We start from the raw sequence: 26988 nt of genomic DNA, 5'->3' as shown, positions 1-26988 counted from the left end.
AAAGAAAATTGAGATCAGTGAGGTTAAAAAAAAAAAACCATGAATATGGTGTCAACGAAGCTGAGAAAAGAATCTAAAGAAAGGGCATATCAACTGTATCAAATGATGCTTAAAGACTAGTTAAAAGACACAGAAAGAAAATGCCCACTGCATTTGGAAAAATGAAGACAAATGGTGATCTTAGGAAAAGCAGTATAAGGTAGATAGGGCCAAGAAAACTTGGTTGAGACCTAAGCTTTTACTAGTATGCCATGGCAATTACATAAAAACAATACACAATATACGTGACCAATGACATAAATATTAGTGTTCACCAACAAGAGTTCCTGCTTCCCAGTTTCAAACTGCCTGGAAGGCCAAATCAGTACCACATCAAGTTGTTTGTTCAACAGTGAATCATAATAAATGAATGGGATATTCCTGAGGAATATTTAACCTAGTAAATGACTAAACTTGTTAAGTCATCCCTAATCTACATCCTAAAACTGAATATTCTCTTCTGGAGGTTAATGTGGTATAAAAATAGTTAAGAGGATCCAAATCCTGCTCCCTCATGCAAATAACCTCTCTGAATCTAATACACTTCAACTTAAAAGGAAGACGGCACCAATGATTTCACAGGGCTGGTGCCAAGATTGACTAATATATGTAAGGCATAATCTAATGTTATTAGTATACTGTCTACTACATATTAAGCTTTTGATAAATAGTAACTATATTATAAAATATAAAGGAGGAACAACATCTATTAATGTTGAAAAAAGTAAACAGAGTAATATATGCAATAGAAAGATTCCATTATTAATGTTGCCTTAATTTCCTTTCCCTCTGATGACTGATGAAGAACAGGATTATTCTGGCTTCCCCTTTCTAGGTAGTGGAATATGTCTCTATACGATCAACACATTCATTACTCAAAGAGGGTAAAATAAAATTTAGAGAAAGTTAGAGCTTTCTCTCCTGAGACTCTTGGCCATCCTGATGGAATACAGGTGTTCCTAAATCTTGTTAGGCAAGCATTAACAATTTCTTAGGCTGCTCTACTTTTACAAAGATATGGACAATTCTGTATTGTTTCTTTTTTATTTTACCTATAAAAATAATACACACTAATTATTAAAAATCTTAAATAGATGGGAAAACAGGGAAAAAATCATCCACACACACTGTTGACATTCTTATGTATCCTCAAAGTTTTTGGTATATAAGTTCATGGTTTTGTTTAGCTTCATACAGCTGCCTATATATTAAAATTTTTTAATCCTTTTATACTTAACATGTTTTCCTATTTCATTTTAAAATTTCTAAAAATACTTTTAATGTTATTTTGACATAATCAATTAAACATTGCATAGCTGACTCTGTTTTCTACAACATTCTACAAATATTATGTGCCTAATATACCCAGATAAAATACTAGACAAAGATACTACAAGAAAATAGGTATCATCCTTCCATTTATGGTTTTTAAAGTGAAGAAGTCAGACATTAAATAATCACATAAATACTATGCTATAATGAAAAAGCAGACTATGCAGTGACAGAATATAAGGGGTACTTAATTAAAATGAGTAGAGTAGGCCTCTGTGAAGAAGTAACACAAACTAAAAGGAAGAGAGATCCATTTCTTTTGTTTTTATCTGCCCAGAATTCTCTCCCATTTCGTGTCCAAATAACATCCTATTTTCTCTCAAGAAAGTACCCCTCCCCCATTTCATCCGCTCTCAGCCCAGGGATAAATATGCAACCCAAGCTGAAATGGTCTCTCCTGGGAATTTAAATCTTGAAGGCATACACACAAGGGCAGAAAATGGTCAGACCTGTTAATCTAATGGCAGTAATACAAGGATTCTATTAATTCTTATTTACCTAGCCCTTGAATCTACCCTATTTCTCTCCTCTCGGAGGTCTGGGATAGGGTATTTCCTTTAATTTTCTAAAGTAACTGTACATATGCAATAAATTCCTTTTTTGCTTAAATTTGAGAGAGTTCACTTCTGTGGCTTAAATATAATGAACCCTAACTGATACAGCCAATGGAGTATAATATGCAAAGAAATAAAATGCTTAAGATGAAGCTAGAAGTGACCCTAAGAGCCAGCTCATGTAGAACCTTGCAGGTCATAAAGGACTTTTCAGTTTCATTCTAACAGGAAGCCATTAAAGCATTTTAACCAAGATAGTGGTATGATCAGAACTGTATTTTTAAGAGATCATCTTGGATACAATGTAAACAATGCCCTGAAAGACAATGGGAGACCAAAATCAGAGAGATAATTTAAGTACCTATTGAAATAGTTTGGACACAAGATTTTAAGTTCTTAAATTTGGTTAAAGTTTTGGAGTGAGAAAAGTAAAGGCTCAAGACTGAGCCTTAAAGAATTTCAAACTAGCTAGGATAAAGGAGAAGCCAAAAGAACACTAGTAAGAAATGGTCAAAACAAGAGGACAGCCAAGTTAAGTATAGTGTTAGAAGAGAACAGGTAAGGGAAAGAACAAGACAGGATAGGACCAGAAAGGGAGAGAGAAAGGAAAGGAAAGGAGGTTCCAGTAGCTGGAAGTCTCAACAAAAACAAATATGCTAACATATCATCTAGGATAATGACTGAAGAACATCCACTAGACTTGGCAATGTGAAAACTATTTCTGACCTGAGTACAGCAGTAATTGCAGAGCCAGCATAAAGTGGTTTAAAAAATAAATCAATGGGAGAATTTCTATTTCTGGCAATGAGGTAATCCAGGCAACCCCAAAACCTCCCTACTTAAAATGACCTAAAAATGAACAATTAAGCCCGTAAGACAGTAAGGGAAATCCTAAGGAAAGTACAAGAAAAAGCTTTAATAGGTTGCTCCTAAAGAAGCCAACTTGTGTCAGTGACCTAGGAGCTTTGGCTTTAATGCCCACAAGGAAAAGAGGATACCTTGGGCCTCCAAATGGATGAAAAATTAAGCCTGGTAAGATCCTGTTTATATAGATTAGACTTTACAGGGCAGCCAAGGTGGCTCAGTGGTTTAGCTCCGCCTTCAGCCCAGGGTGTGATCTGGAGACCCAGGATCGAGTCCCACATCGGGCTCCCTGCATGGAGCCTGCTTCTCCCTCTGCCTGTGTCTCTGCCTCTCTCTCTCTGTGTCTCTCATAAATAAATAAATAATCTTAAAAAAAAAAAGATTAGATTTTACAAGAGCTATATTTCTGGGGAAAGACAGACCAGCCCTTGCACCTGCAACACCACTCCCCCACCAAAACCCTACAAAACACAAATATTCACAGCATAGGGAAAGGACAAGGGAGTCGGTCCAATTAGCTTTGAGCTCTAGATAGAAGATGAAAAGTCTGCCCTTAGAATTTATTGCCACAATCTTTCCTTCAAACAGGGGCTGGGTCTGAATTTGCATTATGTGCTTGGTCTGGTAAATCCCAAAATTTAAATTAAGATGGGGCCAGGTGTCACTTGAGTATCCAATAGAAGCAAATACAAAACCTCTCTGAAGGGATAAATCCTCGACCCAGGCTATAAAATGAGTTCACAGTACAAAGTTAGGAAACACAGAAGAAAATAATCCCCTTAATCACAAATTAGCACACACAAACACTATTATTTTACTGTCCTCCAAAAACCTTAGAAAATAGAGCAAATAAAGGTTATGAGATGAATATTTTATTTATTTATTTTTTTTTTGAGATGAATATTTTAAATGATTAAGAACCTACACAGAGGAATTAAAAGTGTAAGAAAGAAACAACAGTCTGTATAAAAAAAAAGGAACCTGGCATATCTTGCTGAGGTAGACAGAATTCTAGTGATACCACTCACCAGCCCATACTTCCCTTCCCCAAATTATTCAAACACTAATCAAAGTACTACTTGTGAAGAAACTTGGCAGACTGAATTAAGGTACTGATTAGATGACCTTAAAATAGGTGGATTTTAAGGTGGATTATAATCTGGGGTTATATAGGTAGGCCCAGTGTAATCACATGAACCCATAAAAACAGAAGACAAAAGGCAAAAGAGTCAGTGGGAGATTAACAGAAGAGAAAACGAGAGATCTCACCTTGGAAGGGGAAGTCAGAGGATTCAACTCACCTCTGCTGGCTCTAAGATGTAGGGACATGTGAAAGGATGGGATAGAAGCCTTGGGCAGCCCCCGTGGCGCAGCAGTTTAGCGCCGCCTGCAGCCCAGGGCGTGATCCTGGAGACCGGGGATCGAGTCCCGCATCAGGCTCTCTGTAATGGTGCCTGCTTCTCCCTCTGCCTGTCTCTGCCTCACTGTCTCTCTCTCTCTGTCTCTCTGAATAAATAAAATAAAATCTTAAAAAAAAAAAAAAAGAAGAAGAAGAAGAAGAAGCCTTGAGGAGCTAAGGGAGACCCCTCAGCCATCAGCCAGAAAGGAAATGATGACCTTCAGTCCTTCAACTGCAAGGAACAAACTGAATTCTGCCAACAACCTAAAAGAGCTTGGAAGTGAATTAATCCTAGAGTCTCCTAATACTAAGAGCCCAGGGAGTCAACACCTTGATCCTAGCCTTGTGAGACTAAGCAGAGAAACCAGCTAATCCAACCCAGACTCCTGACTGTGTGCTAATAAACTTGAGTGCTTTTAAGATGCTAATTTTGTGGTAATTTGCTATGGCAGCAATAGAAAACGAATATATTTGTAATACCAGAAAATAAGGAAGGCTTCAAATAATGAGGATATGTCAAAAGGACACACTGCCAGGTTAAAGCGGCTCCCACTAGCTATTCTGTGAACAATCTGAGCATCACAATAAATAGATCATAACCTACACAAATCTGTAAGTCCATACTGACAATCTGAAAAGTCTGATGAGGAATGGGATATTTATATAGTTTCACAGTTAATTACACAATATATATACTAATTATAAAGGGGAAAAGAAAACCTTTTCATTGGAAATGCTGGATTATGTGCCATGTGATACATGCAATGGATCGTGTGTGTGGTATCTTGCTCCAAAAAAACATAACATGACACTAATAATGAAAAAAAATTAACCAAATCCAAAAATAACTATCCTATAAAATTCTGAAACAACTGCCAAAATTTGAACAGCATCTTAAGAGTGGATGGTAGAACTATAGTGATGTTATTTTCCTTTTATTGATCATTGTCCTGTGAATAGGAAAATGTCCTTATCTGTAAAGATTACTTAAGTATTCATGGCTGATGTGGCACTATATCTGCAACTTAGACTCAAATGATTTGCGCAGATACAGTTCTGTATACTATACTCATAAGTTTGGGACTATTTCAAAATAAGAGTATTTTTAGATATGAGAAAAGGGCTACACATTCTTAAAAACAAGAGAAGAAAAAGAAAAACAAACCAGACCACAAAGAATTCCAAAAATTTGGAAAAACATGTTCACTAAAAATCTTTACTCATTAATAAGCAGTTAAACAATAAATTAATAGAGCTAAAGAGATGATGAGTTTGGGACCAAAAAAAGATGAAAAGAAACTATCCAGATACAGCACAGAGAGATTAGGAAATGGAAATTATAAAAGCAAGATTAAGGGACATAAAGGACAGAATGAAAGTCCAAATATGGCTAACAAAAATTACTGAATAGGAAGAATATTGATCTATTGATTTTAAAATATAATGGCTACAGTCCCGAATTGATAAAAGACATGAATTCACTCAATCAGGAAGCAAAGAGGTCTTAAGAAGAATAAAGTCACATTCAGACATATCACCAAAAACAAAGAGAAAAATCTTAAATGAGGGAGTGGAGGTAGAACAGTTTGAGGGGTAGGTACATGAATAGGAATGTGGGATCAAAGGAAGCTTTGGGTTCTTTCCTGCCTTTTCAAGAGGAAAAACACTAGAGCATGTAGATGGGAAAAGAAAAGTGATGGTGAGAGGGTAAAGCAACTAAAATGACAAGGTCTCTGAGAGGGCACAGAAGGCAGAGATCTAGAGCACAAGACTAGCCTTGGATTACAAGCAGGACTGGAGAAAAAGAAAAGAGGACAGATGTGTATCAAGTAGGTTTGCAGAATTGGGTGATGAAAAGATGAAATTTTCACTGGCAGTAAAAGTTAAAACAAACAAACAAAAACAATCGTGGCAAAAGAGAGTTTCTTAGAGATGTACATTAATATTGCCAAGCAATTTATATGTCAGTTAAGGCTAGTATCACAAATCTATAATGATGAGTGTGTACATGGTGTGATTTTTTTTTTCTCTAAAAACGCTTAGCTCAGATGAAGTATAGAAATACAGGTGGTCAGAAATACAGGTAGTCAGATTAACAAAGGAAAGTATTTCAACTAAGAAGGAGACTTACCTAAAGTATCAATCATATACCTAGATCTAGATGACAAATATCATGAAGTACATTACACAGTGATTTTTTTTTCCTGTTTCTTTGGCTTAAGGAAATTAAAAGGAAGGTGTAGTAGGAAAAAAAATTGCCAATGAAAATGAAGAACATACTCTTACTCGGTGTGGCAGCTATTAAAACAATTTGCCATTCTTCATTAAAAGTTTTCTATGATTTAAATAAAAACACATAAGCAATGACCACAATCAATTTTTAAAAATGAAGACAAGAAAAAAACTACTCCCTGGGCACCTGAGTGGCTCTGCGGTTGAGCGTCTGCTTTTGCCTCAGGTCATGATCCCGGGGTCCTGGGATCTAGTTCTGCATCAGGCTCCTGACAAGGGAGTCTGCTTCTCCCTCCCTATGTTTCTGCCTCTCTCTCTGTCTCTCTCATGAATTAATAAGTAAAATCTTTTTTTTTTAATTTTTATTTTTTAAAAGATTTTATTTATTTATTCATGAAAGACACACGGAGAGAGAGGCAGAGATATAGGCAGAGGGAGAAGCAGGCTCCTTGCAAGGAGCCCGATGTGGGACCCGATCCTGGATCCCAGGATCATGCTCTGAGCCGAAGGCAGACACCCAACCACTGAGCCACTCAGACACCCCAATAAGCAAAATCTTTAAAAAAAAAAAAAAAGTACTCTCAAATCTATTATTTTAAATAGCCATCATAATTTGTCTAATGTTTTATTCTGCAATTATTCATTTATATTTCTTACTCTTCCAATAAAAGTAAGAACATGAGCACCATGAAAACAGAATATGATAAGAAATTGATAATCCTTTATTTTATGCATTATATATACTTTGTTGTTCTGGATTTGGTGTCAGGGAAAATATACCACAGATATATTTCCAAGTTGCTACGTAAGCTACCTAAATATCATTTGATAATTGAATTCTGGAGATGCTATAAGAAATACAACTCTAGGGGATCCCTGGGTGGCGCAGCGGTTTGGCGCCTGCCTTTGGCCCAGGGCGCGATCCTGGAGACCCGGGATCGAATCCCACATCGGGCTCCCGGTGCATGGAGCCTGCTTCTCCCTCCGCCTGTGTCTCTGCCTCTCTCTCTCTCTCTCTCTCTGTGACTATCATAAATAAATAAAAAAAAATTAAAAAAAAAAAAAAAGAAATACAACTCTAATTGTTATATTCCTATTACTTCCAATTTTGCTATGATAATTACCTCTGTTAAATCTCAAATGATTTAAATCTAGCCTTTCATATCTTAGAACTGAACTTACTTCTATATAGTCCTTATAGATCTCTCTACAAAAAGAATTTCATCTTAATATAATAGTCCATGTTTTAGAATTCTTTCCCTGTCTCTGATATTTTAAAACGTCCCCTATAATAGGTGTAGACAAGGATTTTTTTCCTACACTTTTTTTTTCCTTTGGCACTCTATGGGCCACTTTAACCTAAGATGTCTCATCTTTTTTTAAGGAATTTTATTTTTTCAGATTATTTCCTCCTGTCCATTTTCTCTCTCCCTTTCTGGGGTTCCTTTGATCTAAAGTCTTACTTTTATCCTCCGTATCATATTGTGTTTATTTTAAATATATATAAAACCCATTAATTATTTTTGTTCCTCACTGTATCCATTGTTATTTATCTATTGCATTTTTCAATTTGACAATTACAGTTTTGTATACCTAAGATTTCTACTTGTTTCTCTTAGATATTTTGTTTCAAATTATTATTTTCCCTCATGTCTTTTATGTTCAATGCACTGGTTTATTTTCTCTTCATAGTTTCTTTAGGACTGATTTGGGTAGAAAATTAGATTTTCTAGCACTGCCAACATGAATTAATTACTTTTGGTCTTGGGGCACCTGGGTAGCTCAGTCAGTTAAACATCTGCCTTTGGCTCAAGTCATGATCCAACAGTTCTGGGAAGGAACCCCACATCAGGCTTTTCTGCTCAGTGGGGTGTCTGTTTCTCCCTCTCCCTCTGTGTGCTCCCCCCTCTCTCTTGCTTTCAAATAAATAAATAAAATCTTTAAAAAAATGGGGGGGCACCTCGGTGGCTCAGTTGGTTAAGCACTTGCTTTGGCTCAGGTTATGACCTCAGGGTTGTGGGATCGAGCCCTGCATTGGGCTCCCTGCTCAGTGGGGAGCCTGCTTCTCCCTCTCCCTCTGCCTGCTGTCCCCCCTGCTTGTGTTCTGTCAAATAAATAAATAAGATCTTTAAAAAAATAAAATCTTGGTCTCCTAAATCTTGACACATCCAGAAACAACTCTGAATATGTTTTTGATACACACCTTTTGAATGAATATATTAGTTGCTCCAAATACTACAAGCATAATGACAAAAATGTCTGAGAAGCATAATTCCAAATACCTAGCTATTATTATATAAAAATACTGTTTCTGCTGTCAGGAGTATGCACATACACATATCCAGAGATCCTGAAATGCTACTTAAGAAAGCAATCAACTGCATTATACAAAGAAAAAAGAACATTATTGAGATGGTGATAATCTTTAAACATGATCTAACTAACTGTCCTTATTCTGATGTCAGGTTCACCAACCAAGTAACCTCCCAATTATAACTCATTTTCCCAAGATTACTTTAAGAAGAATAAGATAAGCAGCATTTGGCATTCTTGATAGTAATGTTTTCATCACAAATGATTGTCATTCTTCACTTCTCCCATATTGGCTTGAGTCAGCCCACCTAATCAACTCCAGCTATACTGACAAAACCGTAAGGAGACTAATACAACAATCTGTGCAAGAGATGATAAGGATCTGAGCCAACCCACAGCTGTGAGAGATCGGAATTTTGAAAATAATAAATTAAATGTAAAAAGTCATGTCTAGGAAACTTCAAATTAATTAGAAAAAATATTTAGAAGGTACTACTTGGTGACTGATTCAGTTAGGAGTAGGCAGAGGACAGAATAAAAGACACAGTCTTGATAAAGAATACAGGAAGAGAGGAGATAACTTCTCAGGAAACACTGAGGATTACAAAAGAAAGTACTTGAGAAGTACAGTCTTTACACATTTAGGTATCATTATTTATCACTAGTTTATAATCATTCAAATATTTTTCTCAAGTACACTAACAGGACAACACTTTTGTAAACACACTCAAGTTATCAATGTATACCTGAAAGTAATCATTTCTTTTAGGGGGAAACCTACTTCTAAAGTTTCTACTAATTTAAACATTAATTAACCCCACATAGGGACGTTAAAAAAAACTCATTTTTTATTTTATACTGAATGTTTCCACAGTTATTTCCTCTGTCTTCCTTTAAGTTAAAATTTTCTACTTGTCTCTCTCATCTGTCCAATTTCTTTGGTTCATGAAAAAAAAATTTTTTTTTGCATCTTACCTTTTATCTTTCCAGAGTCCTCCTTTCCACCTATTAAGACTTTCCTATCTTAAAATAAACCTGATCTAACCTCTTTGTCTTCTCCACCAACCTTGCTCACCCATGACCAACCGCACAGTTTGTTATTTAACCCCTATATGGATTTATTTCCAATTCTCCTTCATGCCCAAACTCTAACATCATCTATTCATTTGCACGCTAAACATCTCTACCTGAACAGCTTGTTGGCAAATGAATATCCATCCTCTCCAGCCATAGCCATTCAATTTATTGACAAATACTACCAGTTCTTCTTGGGTAATATATGTCCCACTAGTCTGACTTCCATTACCCTCATTCAGGCCTTCAATACATTTGGCTAGATTACAACAAAAATCTAACTAGGTTTTCTGTTCTCTAGCTCTTTCAATAATCTTTTTTTTTTCTTTCAATAATCTTAATATGCTAGAGCGAGATGCACCTTACTAACTATATGTTTTATTTTTTTCCCCAATTCAAACTATTTCCCAACTACCAACTATTTCCAACTCCTTTGGCTAGTATCTAAGGCTATTATTTTTCATATATTTCATGTCAAATACCAATATCCCATCACTTCACACACCTATGTGTCACAAATTGTGCTACTTTTATTCCAGGGACTTTGAGTCTAGCCCTGATCCCAATTTCCAATTTGCTCAATTTTACTCATTTCTTTAAGCATCAGGTAAAATGTTATAGTCTCTGGGCAGCATACTCCCTCAGCTAAAAGTAAGCTTCTCTGACCCTGAACTCTTTTTATACTATAGATTATTAAGGAAGTTATAACTATATGTCTTAAAATTATTTATATACATATTTATCCTTTTTTGATTTTATGTTCCTGGAGGGATGCACTTGCAATACAACTATTTCCCCAAAGTGAATGACTGTGATTTTAGATACAGAAAGAACTTTATACTTTCCAAATGAGAAAAGGCTAAAACACTGTTGAGAAGGAAAAGCTCCACGTGCATGTCCTCATAGGCTGCAACATTAATCTGATTAAGATGTGAAACTGAGGATTTTAGGGGAGGAAAAGGGGTGCAGCAGATGCATACATGAACTGGTTAAGATGAGTGGATTCAGAATATACACACTCTCAACTGATCCAAAAGTATTTGAAAACTCAACTAGAAAATTATTATAAATCATAGAGTATGGTTTCAGATTCTTCTTCTCCTTAATGAGAGAGAAGGGTCATAGATGTAGAAAGTGGTCTTAAACATCAAACACCTAGGCATCTAGACCCTTGACAGGCAAGTAATTTTAGAAATCCTAAAACCTACCCTGCAGTGTCTTACTTAGGAAATATAACAAGTCCAAACAAGTATAACAAAGAATATAATTAATAGTTCGTCCCAGAATTATGGAGACCATCCAGAATTATGGAGAATTTCTTTCAGTTGTTATTTTTGGGACGAAAGATCCCTACTACTGCTTTATATGGGAAGGTTTCTATGCTACATTAAGATTAACACTATTTCAGGGATCCCTGGGTGGCTCAGTGGTTTGGCACCTGCCTTCCAAGCCCAAGGCGTGATCCTGGAGTCCCAGGATCAAGTCCCGCATTGGGCTCCCTGCATGGGGCCTGCTTCTCCCTCTGCCTATATCTCTGCCTCTCTCTCTCTGTCTCTCATGAATGGATAAATAAAATCTTAAAAAAAAAAAAAAAAGATTAACACTATTACTCTTAAAGTTTGAATTTGGTACATACCTATGAATTTAAGTTCCTGCTTTGTTAGTGTAGAATTGTCATCTCTGTCTAAAGAAAAGACACACTTTAATTTTGAATTTTTAATAACCAGTTTCTTTTTTTTTTTTTAATTTATTTATGATAGTCACAGAGAGAGAGAGAGAGAGAGAGAGAGAGAGAGAGAGGCAGGCAGAGACACAGGCAGAGGGAGAAGCAGGCTCCATGCACCGGGAGCCCGACGTGGGATTCGATCCCGGGTTTCCAGGATCGCGCCCTGGGCCAAAGGCAGGCGCCAAACCGCTGCGCCACCCAGGGATCCCAATAACCAATTTCTAAAAACTACTATGACAGGTATAAATTGAGAAATTTAAGACATTATAGGGGGTTAAAGTAAAACAAACAAAAAACTATGGAAACTATAAAAATCATAAATTTGTTTTCACTAAAATAAAAAAAGGCAACATTCTAAATAGGGTGCTAATGGCATTAGCATTTAATTAATTTAAAAGTAATTCTCATAAATTCATTTCCATTTATACTAATCCCTTCACTTTTCAGGTTCTTTCTCTCTTGCAGTTTCAATGAGACACTCATAAATTCATTTTGCTTTGTAGTAGTTAACATGCATACTGAAAATTATTTTTTCTCCTCAGTGGCTGATTCACTATCCAAATCTTAATATCTTTCTGTGTTTATGACTTAAGTCTTCTGAAGCCTATCTTCCAGAAACTTAGAGTGATCCAAAAGACAAATAGCTTGGCTGATTTGAAATGGAAAAAGTCTTACGGTCTTATCTATTGTACATGTATTATACTACTTAGCAAGGCTATATATTATTAGTCAAATTAGTTCCTGCACAGAAACAAACATTTCAACAAACAGTAGCATTTGTTGCATCCTGGGATGTAACAATGTATAAAAATAAAGAACACTCCCAAGTATATAGCAAGAAGGAAAATCAAGTCTATTGTGATTAAAAAGAAATTAGATCTAGCATGATCTAGATCAATGGTTCTCAATCTCCACACTGATCAAAGCAACAACTTCTCCTATCAGTAATAACTCATTATGTATGGTGAATCTCAAAAGATTAATAGGCTGTGATTATGCCTATGATTATTGCTCATCTCTGTTCTTAGACCCTACCTTCTTAATGCTTCCCTGAAGAGGGGACACATGTAAAGAACAAAGATCTAGTTTCCTACAAACTGTTATGACAAACATGAGTAGGATTCCATTCTTGAAGAACATTCATCCCTAAAATCAATTAGCATTCATACTTATCCTCAATCCTATAGCAGATATTTATGAATAATTGGTTGACATCACTTTGCCTCCTCCATCAAATGATTTGTTTCATGAGCATGATCGTGACAAACTGTAAGTACCATAATTAAAGAAAATTTAAAAGCATACTAAATGGGACACAGAGATCAATTAGCAATATATTACTGGTGAAAATAGATCTAAGCTCCTTAGCTTTTAATCTACTGTTTCAAAATTATATAAAAATGAGAATTGCGAAGACAAACAAATGAACCAATTCCATTATTACCAAAGAACCAAGTTACCACTCTGAGAGAAATAAGAACCACCCAATGCAAAGTTTAATTCCCAAAGAAAATGAATGTATGTCCAAAAATATATGAAACCTCTCCCAGGACTGTGTAGCAACTGACAATCAGTGATTTACTCATTCAGCACTTATGGAATATCAAGTAGATGATAAGCTAAATACTAATAAAATAAAGGTGAATAAAACCCAACCCCTACTCTAAATGAGCTTATAATCTAGTAAGAAGAACTACTAAATAAATAAATTGTTAAACAACCTAAAAAGCACTAAAGTAAAGTCATACCTGAAACAGAACAATGAAAACCAGGCAGATGATATGTTAGTTTTCAAATGGACTATATAAAAGAAAATTATAGGGGCACCTGGATGGCTCAGTAGGTTAAGTGTCTAACTCTTGATTTTGGTTCAGGTCATGAGATCAAGCCCTGTTGGGCTCTGTGCTGGGCATGGAGCCTGCTTAAGATTCTCTCTCCCTCTCTCTCTCTCTCTCTCTCTCTCTCTCTCCCCCCTCCTCTCCCTCTGTTCTTCCCCCAAGCCCTCCCCCACTCATGCTCATGCTGTCTTAAAAATGTACATATATGTACATATATGTACATCTTCATATATAGGGATTGTAGTTTGCTTTTAGATGTACATATATAGGGATTGTAGTTTGCTTTTTTTAATATGTATATAAAATATTTGTTTTATATTATTTGTTTATTATATATATTGTTATTATTTTGTGTATATATATAATTTGTTTTATCATTATAAGCATTTTAATCATACCTACTAAATGAAGCCAAGAAGTCATACTTAAAGTTTAGTAGCATCACGAAATCTAAAATCACTTAGTCAAGCTGGGTAGTTCTAAGGCACTACCATAAAACAAAATGCCATGAAATGCAAGGCACTATACTTCACGAGCATCTATTTAAAAGCTTTCTCTCCATATGCTTTGTTCTGTTTTGTTTTAAAGATACCATTTATTTATTTGAGAGAGAGAGAGCACACACACAAGTAGGGGGAGGGGCAACAGGTAAGGGAAGAGTAGATTCCTACTGAGTAGGGAGCCCAAAGAGGGGGCTTGATCCCAGGATCCAAAGATCATACCTGAGCCAAAGTCAGATGCTTAACCAAATGAGCCACCCAGGTGCCCCTCCGTATATTATTCTTCAAAAAACTTAAATGAAGGGAGCCTGGATGGCTCAGTCGATTAACTTTCTGACTTGATTTCAGCTCAGGTCATGATCTCAGGGTCTTGAGCCTGAGCCCCACATCAAGCTCTGTGCTCAACGAGGAGTCAGCTTGAAATTCTCTCTTTCTCCCTTTGTCCTTTCCTCAGCTTACTCATGGGCTCTCTCTAAAATAAATAAATAAATATTTAAGATATTTAAATGATTACTCTGTCTTTCCTAATTGCCTTAAAAGTTTCTAAATTCTACCACAAGATTTTTATGTTGTATCTTTCTCCTAACTGTTCTCTTTTTCCTTTACTTAGATAATAATCTTAGTATTATTTCTCTTAACTTTTAAGTTACCTTAATTTTCTCTGGTCACAAAAAATTCATCACACTACACCTAATTGTTTTTTTAGATTGAAGGGTTTTCCCAAAAGCATTTCTTTGTATTGATGATAATCTTATTTCCTTATCAGAAAGCACCAATTTCAAAAGTTTATGGAATATTATATGCACACACCCAGAAGAACAACTGCCTATGAAGTTCTTAGATCCTCTACGAGAAATATCAAGTTAGGATGTATGCTTAAAACTCTCAACACCTATGACTACTAATACATGCTATTTCCTTGGTTCTTATACCTTCATTAGATTCTTAAAACAAGTCTCACTAAAATAAAAGATTTTCATTTTATGAAGGTCTATATAATAAAACATTTTGCATTACATTCTAGAGAATAAATGAGTATAATCCAGTCTTTCAAACTTTTCAGAGTCTCAAATGTGTAATGGAAAACTTTTTTATTGTTGTTTCATAAAGGTGAGACAAATATAAATAAGATATAAATCACAAAAGCAAAAAAAAAGGTCTAGAGAAGCAGTAGATATAAACTAAAGAAAGAACATTAGAACACTGCATATGAGAATCCAGAAGTCAAAAAAACAAAAAAAACTAGGGGATCCCTGGGTGGCTCAGCAGTTGAGCATCCGCCTTCCACCTAGGGCGTGATTCTGGAGTCCCGGGATCAAGTCCCACATCAGGCTCCCTGAAGGGAGCCTGCTTCTCCCTCTGCCTCTCTCTCTTATGAATAAATTAAATCTTAAAAAAAAAAAAAAAAAAAAAAAAAACTAGAGAGAGAAAGAGAACATCCTGAAGTCTGTGGCATTTGGTTTTGGGTTTTTATTTGAGTTATAAGTACAAAAAGTATCAGAAAAAAATTTGCAGGAGCACAACTATGCTTACTTTTAAAGTCTTTGAGTAGATTAAGAAGGAAGATCATTATCAGCAGACACTACTAGAGTCTAAATCATAGATTTAAGTTATACTAATGCACCATAAAGTTGAAAAGATGAGACTGGAGAGTCTGGTAAGTGGCATATTATGAAAAACTCCACATGCTATCCTAAAAAAAATATTAATTTCATCTCATAAATACCATACAATCCTAAAAGGATTTAAGTAAGACAGTGACACGGTCTGATTTGCATTTTTAAATAGGCCACTGATTCTGGTAGCGCTAGAGAATGAACTAGATAATGAAATGAAGGTTTGAAGGTTGCAGAAAGAGTTCATACGACAAATTATGTTGGAATACCCAAGTAGGGGCAGTGAAAATATAAAGGAGAAAACAAGTGATGAATAACAGGAAAAACCTCTAAAAATAATAATAACCAAGAAAATGAGAAGGCAGAGTTTAGTTTAGCTCCTTAGCATAACTGAGTTAGGTGACTAAATCACCACAGAGATAAGGAACACAAGAGAAGAAGCAGGATTTAAATGGGAAAAATAAGGGTAACTGAGATTTATTAGATTGTTGGAAATGAGCCTGGAACTCAAGAGAAAATTCTACATTGGATGCACAGATTTGGGGATCTAATAAGCATCAATGATAGCTGAAGCTATAGGCATGTGTAAGATATTTTCCAAGGGACTATGTGCAGGAGAAGTAAAAAAAGTATAGGAGAGAATACTGGGAATAAAACAAAGAATACTCAAAATCATAAAAGATACTGAAATACTCTCATAAAGTAAAGGCCTACTTAAAAAAAAAATCTAAAATCAATAATCTAGTTCCCCATCTTAGAAACTAGAGAAAGAGCAAACTAAACCCAAAGCAAACAGAAGGAAGAAAATAGTAACTGAAGAAATAAATAAAAATAGAAACATTTTAGAAATAATGTTAAATGTTAAAAGTTAATTTAAAAGATGAACAAAACTGACCACTCTTCACTTCAATGACAAAAAAAAAAAAAAGACAAATTATTAAAATCAGGAATGAAAGGGGATTTGGTAAAGACATCCACCTTACCAAATTAGATTATAAAGAGAAAGAGAATACTATAAATAACTGTACACCAACAAATTAAAAATTTCAGGTGAAACTTGCAAATTCTTAAAAACATAAAAACGACAAGAACTGACATGCAGAAAATGTAAATAGATATTTCTCCAAAGAAAGACATGAATGGCCAGTAAAAACATGAAAAGATGCTAGTATCATTATCATCAAGAAAAAGCCAAACAAAATCACAATGAGACACCATTTCATATCAGGTTGGATGGATATGATTTAAAAAAAGAAAAAAGAAGGAAAGAAAATGACAAGTCTTGGTGAAGATGTAAAGAAGCTGGAACCCTCATATACTGCTAACAGGAATATAAAATAGTAAAAATGATATGGAAAACAGAATGGCAGTTCCTCATAAAAGTTAAATAGAGAGTTACTATATGACCCAGAAACTCTATTCCTAAGTGTATTCTCAAAACAAATAAAAACATATGTTCACACAAAACCTTGTACATGAATCTTCACAGCAATATCTTTCATACGAACGAAGAAGTACAAACAATCCAAATGTCCATCAACCAGTAAACAAACAAAATGTGGTATATTCATACAATGTGTTATTCAGCCATTAAAAAAATAATAAAGTATTGATTGATACATGCTATAGGATAAACCTTATGCTTAAAAAACACGAGCACATTATGCTAAGTAAAACACCAACATAAAAGACCACATGTTGTATGATTCTCTATATATGAAACATCCAAAATAGGCAAATCCATAAAGACCTGAGGTAGATTAGTGGTTCTTGGGTGATTTAGCAGGGAAGGGAGCTCGGGATGATGGCTTGATGAAAATGTTCTGGAAATAGTGGTGACAGGAACGTTGTAAATATACTAAAAATGTCTAAATGATATACTTTTAAATAGTTTAAAAGGGTAACCTCTATGTTTTGTGAATTTTATCTCATTAAATATTTTGGGGGGTAGAGATACTGGGTAAGTAGAAGAATACCATTTACTCTGGAAAAGAGAAGAATGAAAATAGGATAAATAGGTACTTTTAGACACACATTCAGAACAAAGCAAAGGATGTAAAATTCAGGTAGTAGTTAAACTTTGGGGAATACAATGGTGAAGACCATGCACTAGATGCAACAACATTAAAAATGTTCTATTTCTTAAATTGGTATTAGGTTCCTTGGTATTATTTTATTATTGTGTGCTACAGTGCATATATGAATTGCTTAAAATGTATCCGATATTTCATAAATTGGAAAAGGATCTACAAAAATATGGCAAAATATTACTAGGTGTTAAATCAGTAATAAGTTCATGATGGTTGTTTTGGTTTGCATTTTCTGTAATTCTGAAATATTTTATTTCATAAAAAAGAGAATTGTTTTAGTTTAATACAAAAAGCTTCAAAACAGAGCGGTCGACAATTTCTCTGCAAGGAATTGGCAGCCAGAACTAGTCACCAGCAGTTTATGAAAAGTTAACTAAGAAAGGCACTAGAGCCAAAATTATTTAATAAATGCTAACTTTGGAAATGATTTAAGTGATACCTTCTGGTGTATTGATTTTGCATCCTGCAACACTACTGAATTTGTTAGCTAATGCTAACACTTTTATGATGAAGTCTTCAGGGTTTTCTATATATAATATGCCATCTGCAAGTACTGAGTTTACTATTTCCTAATGTGGATGCCTTTTATTTATTTTTCTTGCTTAATTGCTTTGGCTAGGACTTCTAACACTATGTTGAATAAAAGTGGTAAGTTGTTTTGTTCCTGATCTTAGAGAAAAATCCTTTGGCTTTTCACTGTCAAGTATAATATTAGTTGTGGACTTGCTACATATGGCCTTTATAATATTGAGGTATGTTCCCCTCTACAGCCATTTAGTTGAAAGTTTTTATCATAAAACTGAACTTTTTAAGTACTTTTTATCTACTGAGATAATCATGTAATTTTTATCCTTCATTTTGCAATTGTGGTATATCTCACATTGACTGACTTGCAGATACTGAACCATCCTTGTATCCCTGGAATAAATCCCATTTGATCAAGGATACATGACACTTTTAATATTACTGAACTTGTTTTGCTAATATTTTGTTGAGGATTCTTGCATCTATGCTCATCAAGAGGATACTGGCTATAATTTCCTTTTTGTGGTGTCCTCATCTGGTTCTGGTATCAGGGTAATGCTGACCTAGTAAAATGTGTTTGGAAGAGTTTTCCCACTTCTGATTTTTGGAAGAGTTTGAGAAGGACTGATATTAACCCTACTTTGAATGTCTGGTAGAATTTACCTGTGAAGCCACCTGCCCCTGGAACTTCTGTTTGTTGGGAGGTTTCTGATTACTGATTCAATTTCATTAGAGTTATCAGTCTGTTCAGATTTTTCATTTCATCATGATTCACATATGTTTCTAGGATTCACCCATTTCTTCAGGTTGTCTGTTTTGTTAGAATATGTATTTGTTCACAGTACTCTCTTATGATCCTCTGTATTTATACACTATCAGTTATAATTTCCTCTTCCATTTCTTACTTGACTCCTCTTTTCTCTTGGTGAGTCTAAAGGTTTGTCAATTTTTATCTTTTCAAAGAAGCAGGTCTTAGTTTCATTGATCTATACTGACCACTCTTCACTTAGAATAACAAAGTCTTCTAATTAATCGTTCTAATCTTTGTTATTCCCCTCCTTCTACCAACTCTGGACTTCATTTTTTCTTTTTCTTTTTTCCTAGTTTCTTGAGGAGTAAAGTTACATTGAGATTTTTCTTGTTTCCTGAGGTAGGCATGAACTGCTATGAACCTTCCTCTTAAAACCGTTTTTCCTGCATCCAATAAATTTTGGTGTATTACGTATTCATTTTTATCTCAAGCTATCTTTATTTCTCTTTTGATTTTTTCTTTGACCTATTAACTATTCAGTAGCAATGCTGTTCAATATTGACATAATTATGAATTTTCCAGTTTTCTTCCTATAATTAACTTCTAGTTTCATATCATTGTGGTCAGAAAAGATGTGATATAATTTTAATCTTCTTAAATTTATTAAGATTTGTTTAATGGGCTAACATATGATCTATCTTGGATGTTTCACGTGCACTTGAGAAGAATGTATACTCTTTTTTTTTAATGGAATGTTCTATAAATTATCTGTTCAAGTCCATCCAGTCTAATATGGTGTTTAAGGCTGATGTTTCCTTACTGAATTTCTATCTCAATGATCTATCCAATGATGTAAATAAGTGTTAAAAGTCCCATACTATTATTGTATTGCTATCTACTTCTCCCTTTAAGTATTATTATTTCTCTATATACTTGGGTGTTCCTATTTTGGGTGTATAAATATTTACAAATGTTTCTTCTTGTTAGATTAACCAGTAATACCTTCTTGTAATATGGCAGTTAAACAACCATGAAGCAGATATGGTAGGCAGAATAATGCCTCCCTCCCTCTCAAAGATGCTCATGCCTTAATCCCACACCTGTGAATATATTACTTTAAATGCAAAAAGACTAAATGTATTTAAACTAAGAGCCCTGAGACAGAGAGACTGTTCTGGACTATCTGGGAGAGCCTAATCAAATCATCCAAATTGTCATAAACTTTGAATCTGAGAATTAGGCAGAAGCATAAACTCCACCCAGCACTGTTGCCTTTGAAGGCAGAGGATGGGGTCACTGGGGTGGGAGAGTGGGGGGGAAAGCAGGCAGACTCTAGAAGTTGGAAATGGTAAGGAAACAGATTCTCCCCTAGCACCTTAAAAAAGGAAAAAAGCCTGCCAACACCTTGATTTTAATCCAATGAGTCCATGTCTGACTTCTATTCTGTAGACTGCAAGATAATAAATCTATACTGTTTGAAGTTTGTGATAATGTTACAGCAACCACAGAAAATTAATATAGAAGAATAAGATGAAATGTAAATTCTTTTTCTTCCTCTCTCACTGACAAGTTTTAAACTTTTTATTGCTTAATGCTCAATATAAAAAGAAAAAATGTAAAATCTAACACAACACATCATAACCAATAGGATGGCTATAACAAAAACAAACAAATGAAAAGATAAATATTGGCAAGGATGTGGAAATACTGGAATCCTTGTGCCCTGTTGGCAGGAATGTAAAATGGTGCAACCACTCTGAAAAAGAGCATGACACTCTCTTTTAAAATAGACCTACCATATGATCCAGCAATTACATTTCTGGGTAAAATGGAGATTCAACTAGATGTTTGCACATCTACATTCAAAGCAGCTTATTCTCAATGATTCAAAAGGTGGAAGCAACTCAAGTGTCTCTCAACAGATAAAAGAATTTTTAAAAATGATGGTATATACATACAATGGCATATTATTCAGCCTTAAAAAGGAAGGAAATTCTAGGGGCACCTGGGTAGCTCAGTCAGTTAAGTGTCCACCTTTAGCTCAGGTCATGATCCCAAAGGCCTGGGACAGAGCCTTGCATGAGGCTCCCTGTTCAATGGGGAGTCTGCTCCTCCCTCTGCCCTTCCACCTGCCCATGTTCCCCCCATCTCTCTCCCTCAAACAAATAAATAAAAAATCTTAAGAAAAAGAAGAAAGGACATTCTTATTAATGCTATAACATTATGGGAAGTGAAATAAGCCATGCACAGAAAAACAAATACTGTAAGATTCTATTCATACGAAGTATCTAGAACAGTCAAATTCATACAAACAGAAGTAGAGTGGTAATTGCCCTGGGCAGGGGGCAGGGAGAAATGGGGAGCTGTTGTTTAATAACTATAGAGTGCCAGTTTTATAAGATGAAAAAGTCCTAGTCCTTGAGACTGTACAACAATGTGAGTATATATAACACTATTGAACTGTATGCACACTTAAAAATGGTTAAAATGGCAAATTTTAAGTTATATGTATTCTACAACAATTTATAAAAAGAAGCTAACACTTGACAAAAAGAGAAAACACAATCATGGATTTTTTCCAACTAAGTCCAAGTGATTCTCCCCCAATCCCCACCACAGGCAAAATATCACTACACCAGGTATCATTCCTATGCTTGTCTATGCAAGTAAAATTATAAGGGGCACCTGGATGGCATGTCAGATGAGTACCTGATTCTACTCAGGTAGTCATCTTAGGGTCATGAGATCAAACCCCACATAGAGCCCCAAGCTCAGCAAGGAGTTAGCTTGGTATTCTCTCTCCCCTTCCGTTTGTTCCTCCTGCTCATGCTCTCTCTTGAATAAATAAATGAATATTTAAAATGAAATGAAATAAAATGAAATAAAATAAAATAAAATAATAAAATAAAATAAAATAAAATAAAATAAAATAAAATAAAAATAAGGGCACCTAGTTGGCTCAGTTAAGTGTCTGCTTCCAGCTCTGGTCACAAATCTCAGGGTCCTTGGAATCAAGACCTGCATAGGACTCCCTGCTCAGCAAGGAGTCTGCTTCTCCCTCTGCCTTCTGCTCCTCCTCCCTCTCGTTCTCTCTCATTTGCTCTCTCTCTCTCTCTCTCTCTCTCTCTCAAATAAAATCTTCAATAAGAAAGTTTAAAAAAGGGATCCCTGGGTGGCGCAGCGGTTTGGCGCCTGCCTTTGGCCCAGGGCGCGATCCTGGAGACCCGGGATCGAATCCCACATCAGGCTCCCGGTGCATGGAGCCTGCTTCTCCCTCTGCCTATGTCTCTGCCTCTCTCTCTCTCTCTGTATGACTATCATAAATAAATAATAAAAAAAAAAATTAAGAAAAAATATTAAAAAAAAAAGAAAGTTTAAAAAATAAAAAATAAAATAAGAATATATAAGTTCAGAGGAATTATCAAGAAATTAAAAGCACTCAAATTGAAACAGAAGAAGTAAAACTGTCACTACAAATTTAGTGAAGTTGCAGAATACAAAATTAATATACAAAAATCTACTGTGTTTTTAAACACTAAAAACAAACTACCAGAAAGAGAAATTAAGAAAACAATCCTTACTCTTGTTTTTGGCTCAGGTCATGATCTCAGGGGCCTGGGCTAGAGCCCTGCACTGGGCTCTGAGCTCAGTGGAGAGTTTGCTTGATTATTTTCTCTCCCTTTCCCTTTGCCCCGCTCCTCACTTGCACACTCTGTCTCAAATAATAAATATTTTTCAAAAATCCATTTACAATTACATTAAAACATAAAATGCCTAGGAATAAATTTAATCAAGGAGGTGAAAGACCTGTATGTTGAAAACTGTAAGACATCAATGAAAAAAACTAAAGATACAAATAAATAGAAAGATATTCCATATTCATGGATTGAAATAACTAATATTGTTTAAATGTCCGTACTACTCAAAGCATTCCAGAGATTCAATGCAACCCCCTATCAAAATTCCAGTACTATTTTTCCACAAAAATAAAATAATCCCCAAATCCGTATGAAACTATAAAAGACCCTGAATAGCCAAAGCAATCTTAAGAACAAAGAACATACCTGGAGGCTTCCTACTCCGATTTCAAACCATATTACAAAGCCAGAATAATCAAATATGTTTGTGCTGTTTTTGTGCTGTATGATAGCAGCACAAAAACAGATACATAGAATGAAACACAATGGAGAGCCCAGGGGAAAAAAAAAAAAAAAACGCATATAGAATGAAACACAATGGAGAGCCCAGAAAAAAAAACAAAAACATGCATATAGGGTCAATTTGTTTACAAGAGCCAAGAATATACACAGTCTTTTCAATAAATGGTGTTAGGAAAACTGAACTACATACAAAAGAATGAAACTGGACCACTGCCTTACGCTGTACATAAAAATTAACTCGAAATTGAAGACTTGAAAAATGTAAGACCATAAAACTAGAAGAAAACATAGGCAGTAAGCTCCCTGACATCAGTCACGAAATTTTGGAATTAACCAAAACCAAACCAAACCAAACCAAACCAATCCAAACCAAGACCAAAACAAACAAAAAAACCCCAAACAAAAAATAAAACAAAACAACCCAAACAAAAAATACAAGTATACCAAACTAATAGGTATTACATAAGAAAATAGTAAATAAGTAAATAATAAAAAAATGTAAACCATCAACAAATAAAAAGGCAATGCACTGAGTGGGAGGAAATATTTACCAATTATGTATCTGATAAGGCATCAATATCCAAAATACATTTCAAAACCTCATATAACTTGAGGCTCCTGGGTGGCTCAGTTGGTTAAGTGTCTTCTTTCCACTCAGGTCATGACTGAAGTCTTGGGATTGAACCTTGAATCAGGCTCCCTGCTCAGGGGTAGTCTGCTTCTCCTTCTGCACCTCCCTGCCTCACTAATGCTTTCTTTCTTTTTATTTTTTTTTAATGCTTTCATCTGTTCTTGCACATAAATAAAATCCTTTAAAAAATTTAAAAAGCTCATATAACCCAATAGCAAGAAAAAACTCCAAACAATCTGATTAAAAAATACATAGAGGACCGGAATGGATATTTTTCCAAAGAAGACATACAGATGACCAACATCAAAACCACACTGAGATATTACCTCACATCTGTTAGAATAGCTATTATCAAAAAGTCAAGAAACAGTTAAGTGTTGGCCAGGATGTGGAGAAAAGGGAACTTTTGTGTGGTGCTAGTGGGAATGTAAAATGGTACAGTCACTATGGAAAAGTCTAGATGTGGGGAATCCTTGGGTGGCTCAGAGGTTTAGCGCCTGCCTTTAGCCTAGGGTGTGACCCTGGAGTCCCGAGATCGAGTCCCACATCAGGCTCCTGCTTGGAGCCTGCTTCTCCCTCTGCCTGTGTCTCTGCTTCTCGGTGTGTCTTTCATGAATGAATGAATGAATAAATAAATAAATAAAATCTTAAAAAAAAAAAGAAAGAAAAGAAACGTCTAGATGTTCCTCAAAAAATTAAAAGTTGAACTACCATATGATCCAGCAATTCCACTTCTGGCTATTTATCTGAAGAAAATGAAAATACTAACTTGGGAAAATATATGCACTTATGTTCACTGCAGCATTACTGACTATAGCCAACACACGGAAATAACCTTTCAATGGCTATCAATGGGCGAATGATAATTAAAATATCATGAATAAATAAATCTTTAAAAAATAAAATATGCTATATATGCATACAATAGAGTATTATTCAGCTATAAAAATGAACAAAATCTTGTCATTTGTGACATGAATGGACCTTGAGGGTATTATGCTAAATGAAATGTCAGACAGAAAAGAAAGAGATAAATACCATATAATCTCATCCATGGAATCTAAAATTTAAAAAAAACAAACAAACTTCCAAGCTCATGAATATAGAGAACAGACTGGTCTGGTGGCTGCCTGGGAAAAGGTGAGAGGAGGCAAAATGGGTGAAGGAGATCAAAAGGTACAAACTTCTAAATATAATATAAAATATAAAAAGTCCATTATTTATTTCATTTTTATAGGTTATGTTACTAAGAACACACAAGTATCTACTGTACACACAAGTACACTACTCTAGTGTTTTCTCCCAATCCCATAAAACACAAATATTAAAGAAAATCTGTGTTCACTGTATTAATCCAATGACATTCAATTTACCCATACAGAAAAAAATGACAACTGTCCCATTAAATTGACACAATCCAGTACTTTGCCAGCTAATAATGGTACAGGATTTATATAGCAATTCATTTATAATTGTTCCCTCCACTATCTACTTTCCTTTTATTCCAAGTATATGCTTTGTTCAAACTTTCAGCATGTCTCTAAATTCTAATACCCCAAAATTAAAGAGTAAAATTTAACTATGCAAACTGAAAAAGATGTAAAAACCTCTTCTGTTTTTATATTTCCCTACCAAAGAATGGTAACATATTTAGTTTATTTTCAAGAATGCTTCCAATCCCTTTTCCTCTAAATACCTAAAGTTCAAGAGCTCCACATTGTCTGGAAAACTGATTATCTGAGACTCTGCAATTCAGGTTACACAAGGAAGCAAGAATTAAAAATAAATGTATTCATTAATAAAATGATCATTTGTAAAATAGGTTTCCCACTTTGACCCCACCACCACCCTTAAAATCAACACAAGTGTCTATACCTGCTATAGATTTGTAAACATCCGACAATGTAATACAAATACAACACAGATCGACTACACTGAACCACATTATCATAATATGCAAGATTTCATTAAGTTAATAAAAATGAGCTCTGAACTTTTTGAGATCACATAAACTATCCTAAACAGATAAGTTATGTCAGTTAATAACAGAAAACCATCAACAAAGAAGACACTAAATTTTTAAAGTTTTTTTGAAAACTAAAGTATTAAAGTTCTTTAAAACTGAAGAAATACTCAAACATTTCTACAAAAATAAATTTCATTATATTGTAAAACTGAAAAAAGCTAGCATTTTTGTCTCATATCCTGATTTTAGAACCCAACTCTGCAGAAGATGCAACTCCCCTGGAAAAACCCAGTTCCAAATTACACATTATCTAAAAAGCTATCTTCCATTTTTTCAGTATATAAAATATAGGGACAAAATAATAAAATTATTCAACACATAGGGACAAAATAATAAAACTATTCAACACATTAATTTTTTACACATTAATTTTTTTAATCCCCAAAACAAAATGCATATATGAAGTTGTGGAAGAAACAGCTAATTCCTGACGTAGGTACCAATTATTAACTGCATGCACTGCCACAGAGAGCTCAAGAGAACTACAAAACTTTTTACAAAAATAGAAAAAAAAGACTTTCATAAAGTTAGAACAACACTATTATCATTTTGCCGTACAAAGGACAATTAAAGCTAAACTGATGAACTACAGTGACCTATTATCCTCCTGCAGGCAATCTACAAAAAGGTTTCACTAAGGGGCTGAACAACTGACTCACTGCAGAGCTGGATTTCATCTTATCAACAGAACATGCAAGCTTTCAATCAGGGTTCTCTATAAAAGGCAACCTTTGTGATAAATGAACCACCAGAGAAGATTCTAATAAAACTTACCATTGTGTATTGCATTCAGCAACTCTGAGAAAGCTTTTAAGTAAGGAAAAAAGGACTTCAGGTTAAGATCATTCTCAAACACACAAAAGAAATACACACACATAGACTGAAACAGTATAATAAAACCTCAGTAAGTTGATTATGTATCATTGTTTGGATCATTAAAACTTCAAGCTTGGCTCAGTTTTTACATGGTATAAATTTCTAAATATTGTATTTCATTTGCCAATCTATGACCTAATAAATATAAGTAAAATGTCAGATGTATTGTCATAGTGGTGGCAAACTTTCTTAGTAATAAATATATATGTAAAATTACTCTTAAAAACACGTTTAATAGTCTATGTAATGTCTTTCTTGGTAAAAGTATTGATAGGATGCAATTATGTATAGGTAACTCTACCTCAACAAATTCTACACTCAGTAATATTTATTATAAAGAAAAACTTCATTTTATTATCTAACCCGATCATTCTCATTTCCTAGACTTCAGCATAATAGTCTCAACATATATAGAGATCGAAACAAGAAAGCTAATGCCAAC

The 26988-nt window shown here is 34.7% G+C and overlaps 1 protein-coding gene across 12 annotated transcripts in view; it reads right to left on the bottom strand.

Moving 5' to 3' along the window:
• MLLT10 (MLLT10 histone lysine methyltransferase DOT1L cofactor) overlaps positions 1-26988 on the bottom strand; it is a 259317-nt gene that overhangs the window by 36476 nt on the left and 195853 nt on the right. For 8 of the 12 annotated variants that reach the window (XM_041765081.1, XM_041765074.1, XM_041765084.1 and 5 more), the window contains one exon: positions 26445-26477. The exons of the other annotated variants lie outside the window; for them this stretch is intronic. In XM_041765081.1, coding sequence (XP_041621015.1) covers positions 26445-26477 — 33 coding nt within the window. The remainder of the gene's footprint in view (positions 1-26444; positions 26478-26988) is intronic. 12 annotated transcript variants of the gene reach the window in all.

Source organism: Vulpes lagopus, chromosome 8 (assembly GCF_018345385.1).
Source record: "Vulpes lagopus strain Blue_001 chromosome 8, ASM1834538v1, whole genome shotgun sequence".
Lineage (NCBI taxonomy): Eukaryota > Metazoa > Chordata > Mammalia > Carnivora > Canidae > Vulpes > Vulpes lagopus.
The sequence above is the reverse complement of the archived record's forward strand: the minus strand, read 5'-3'. Positions and strand labels throughout refer to the sequence as shown.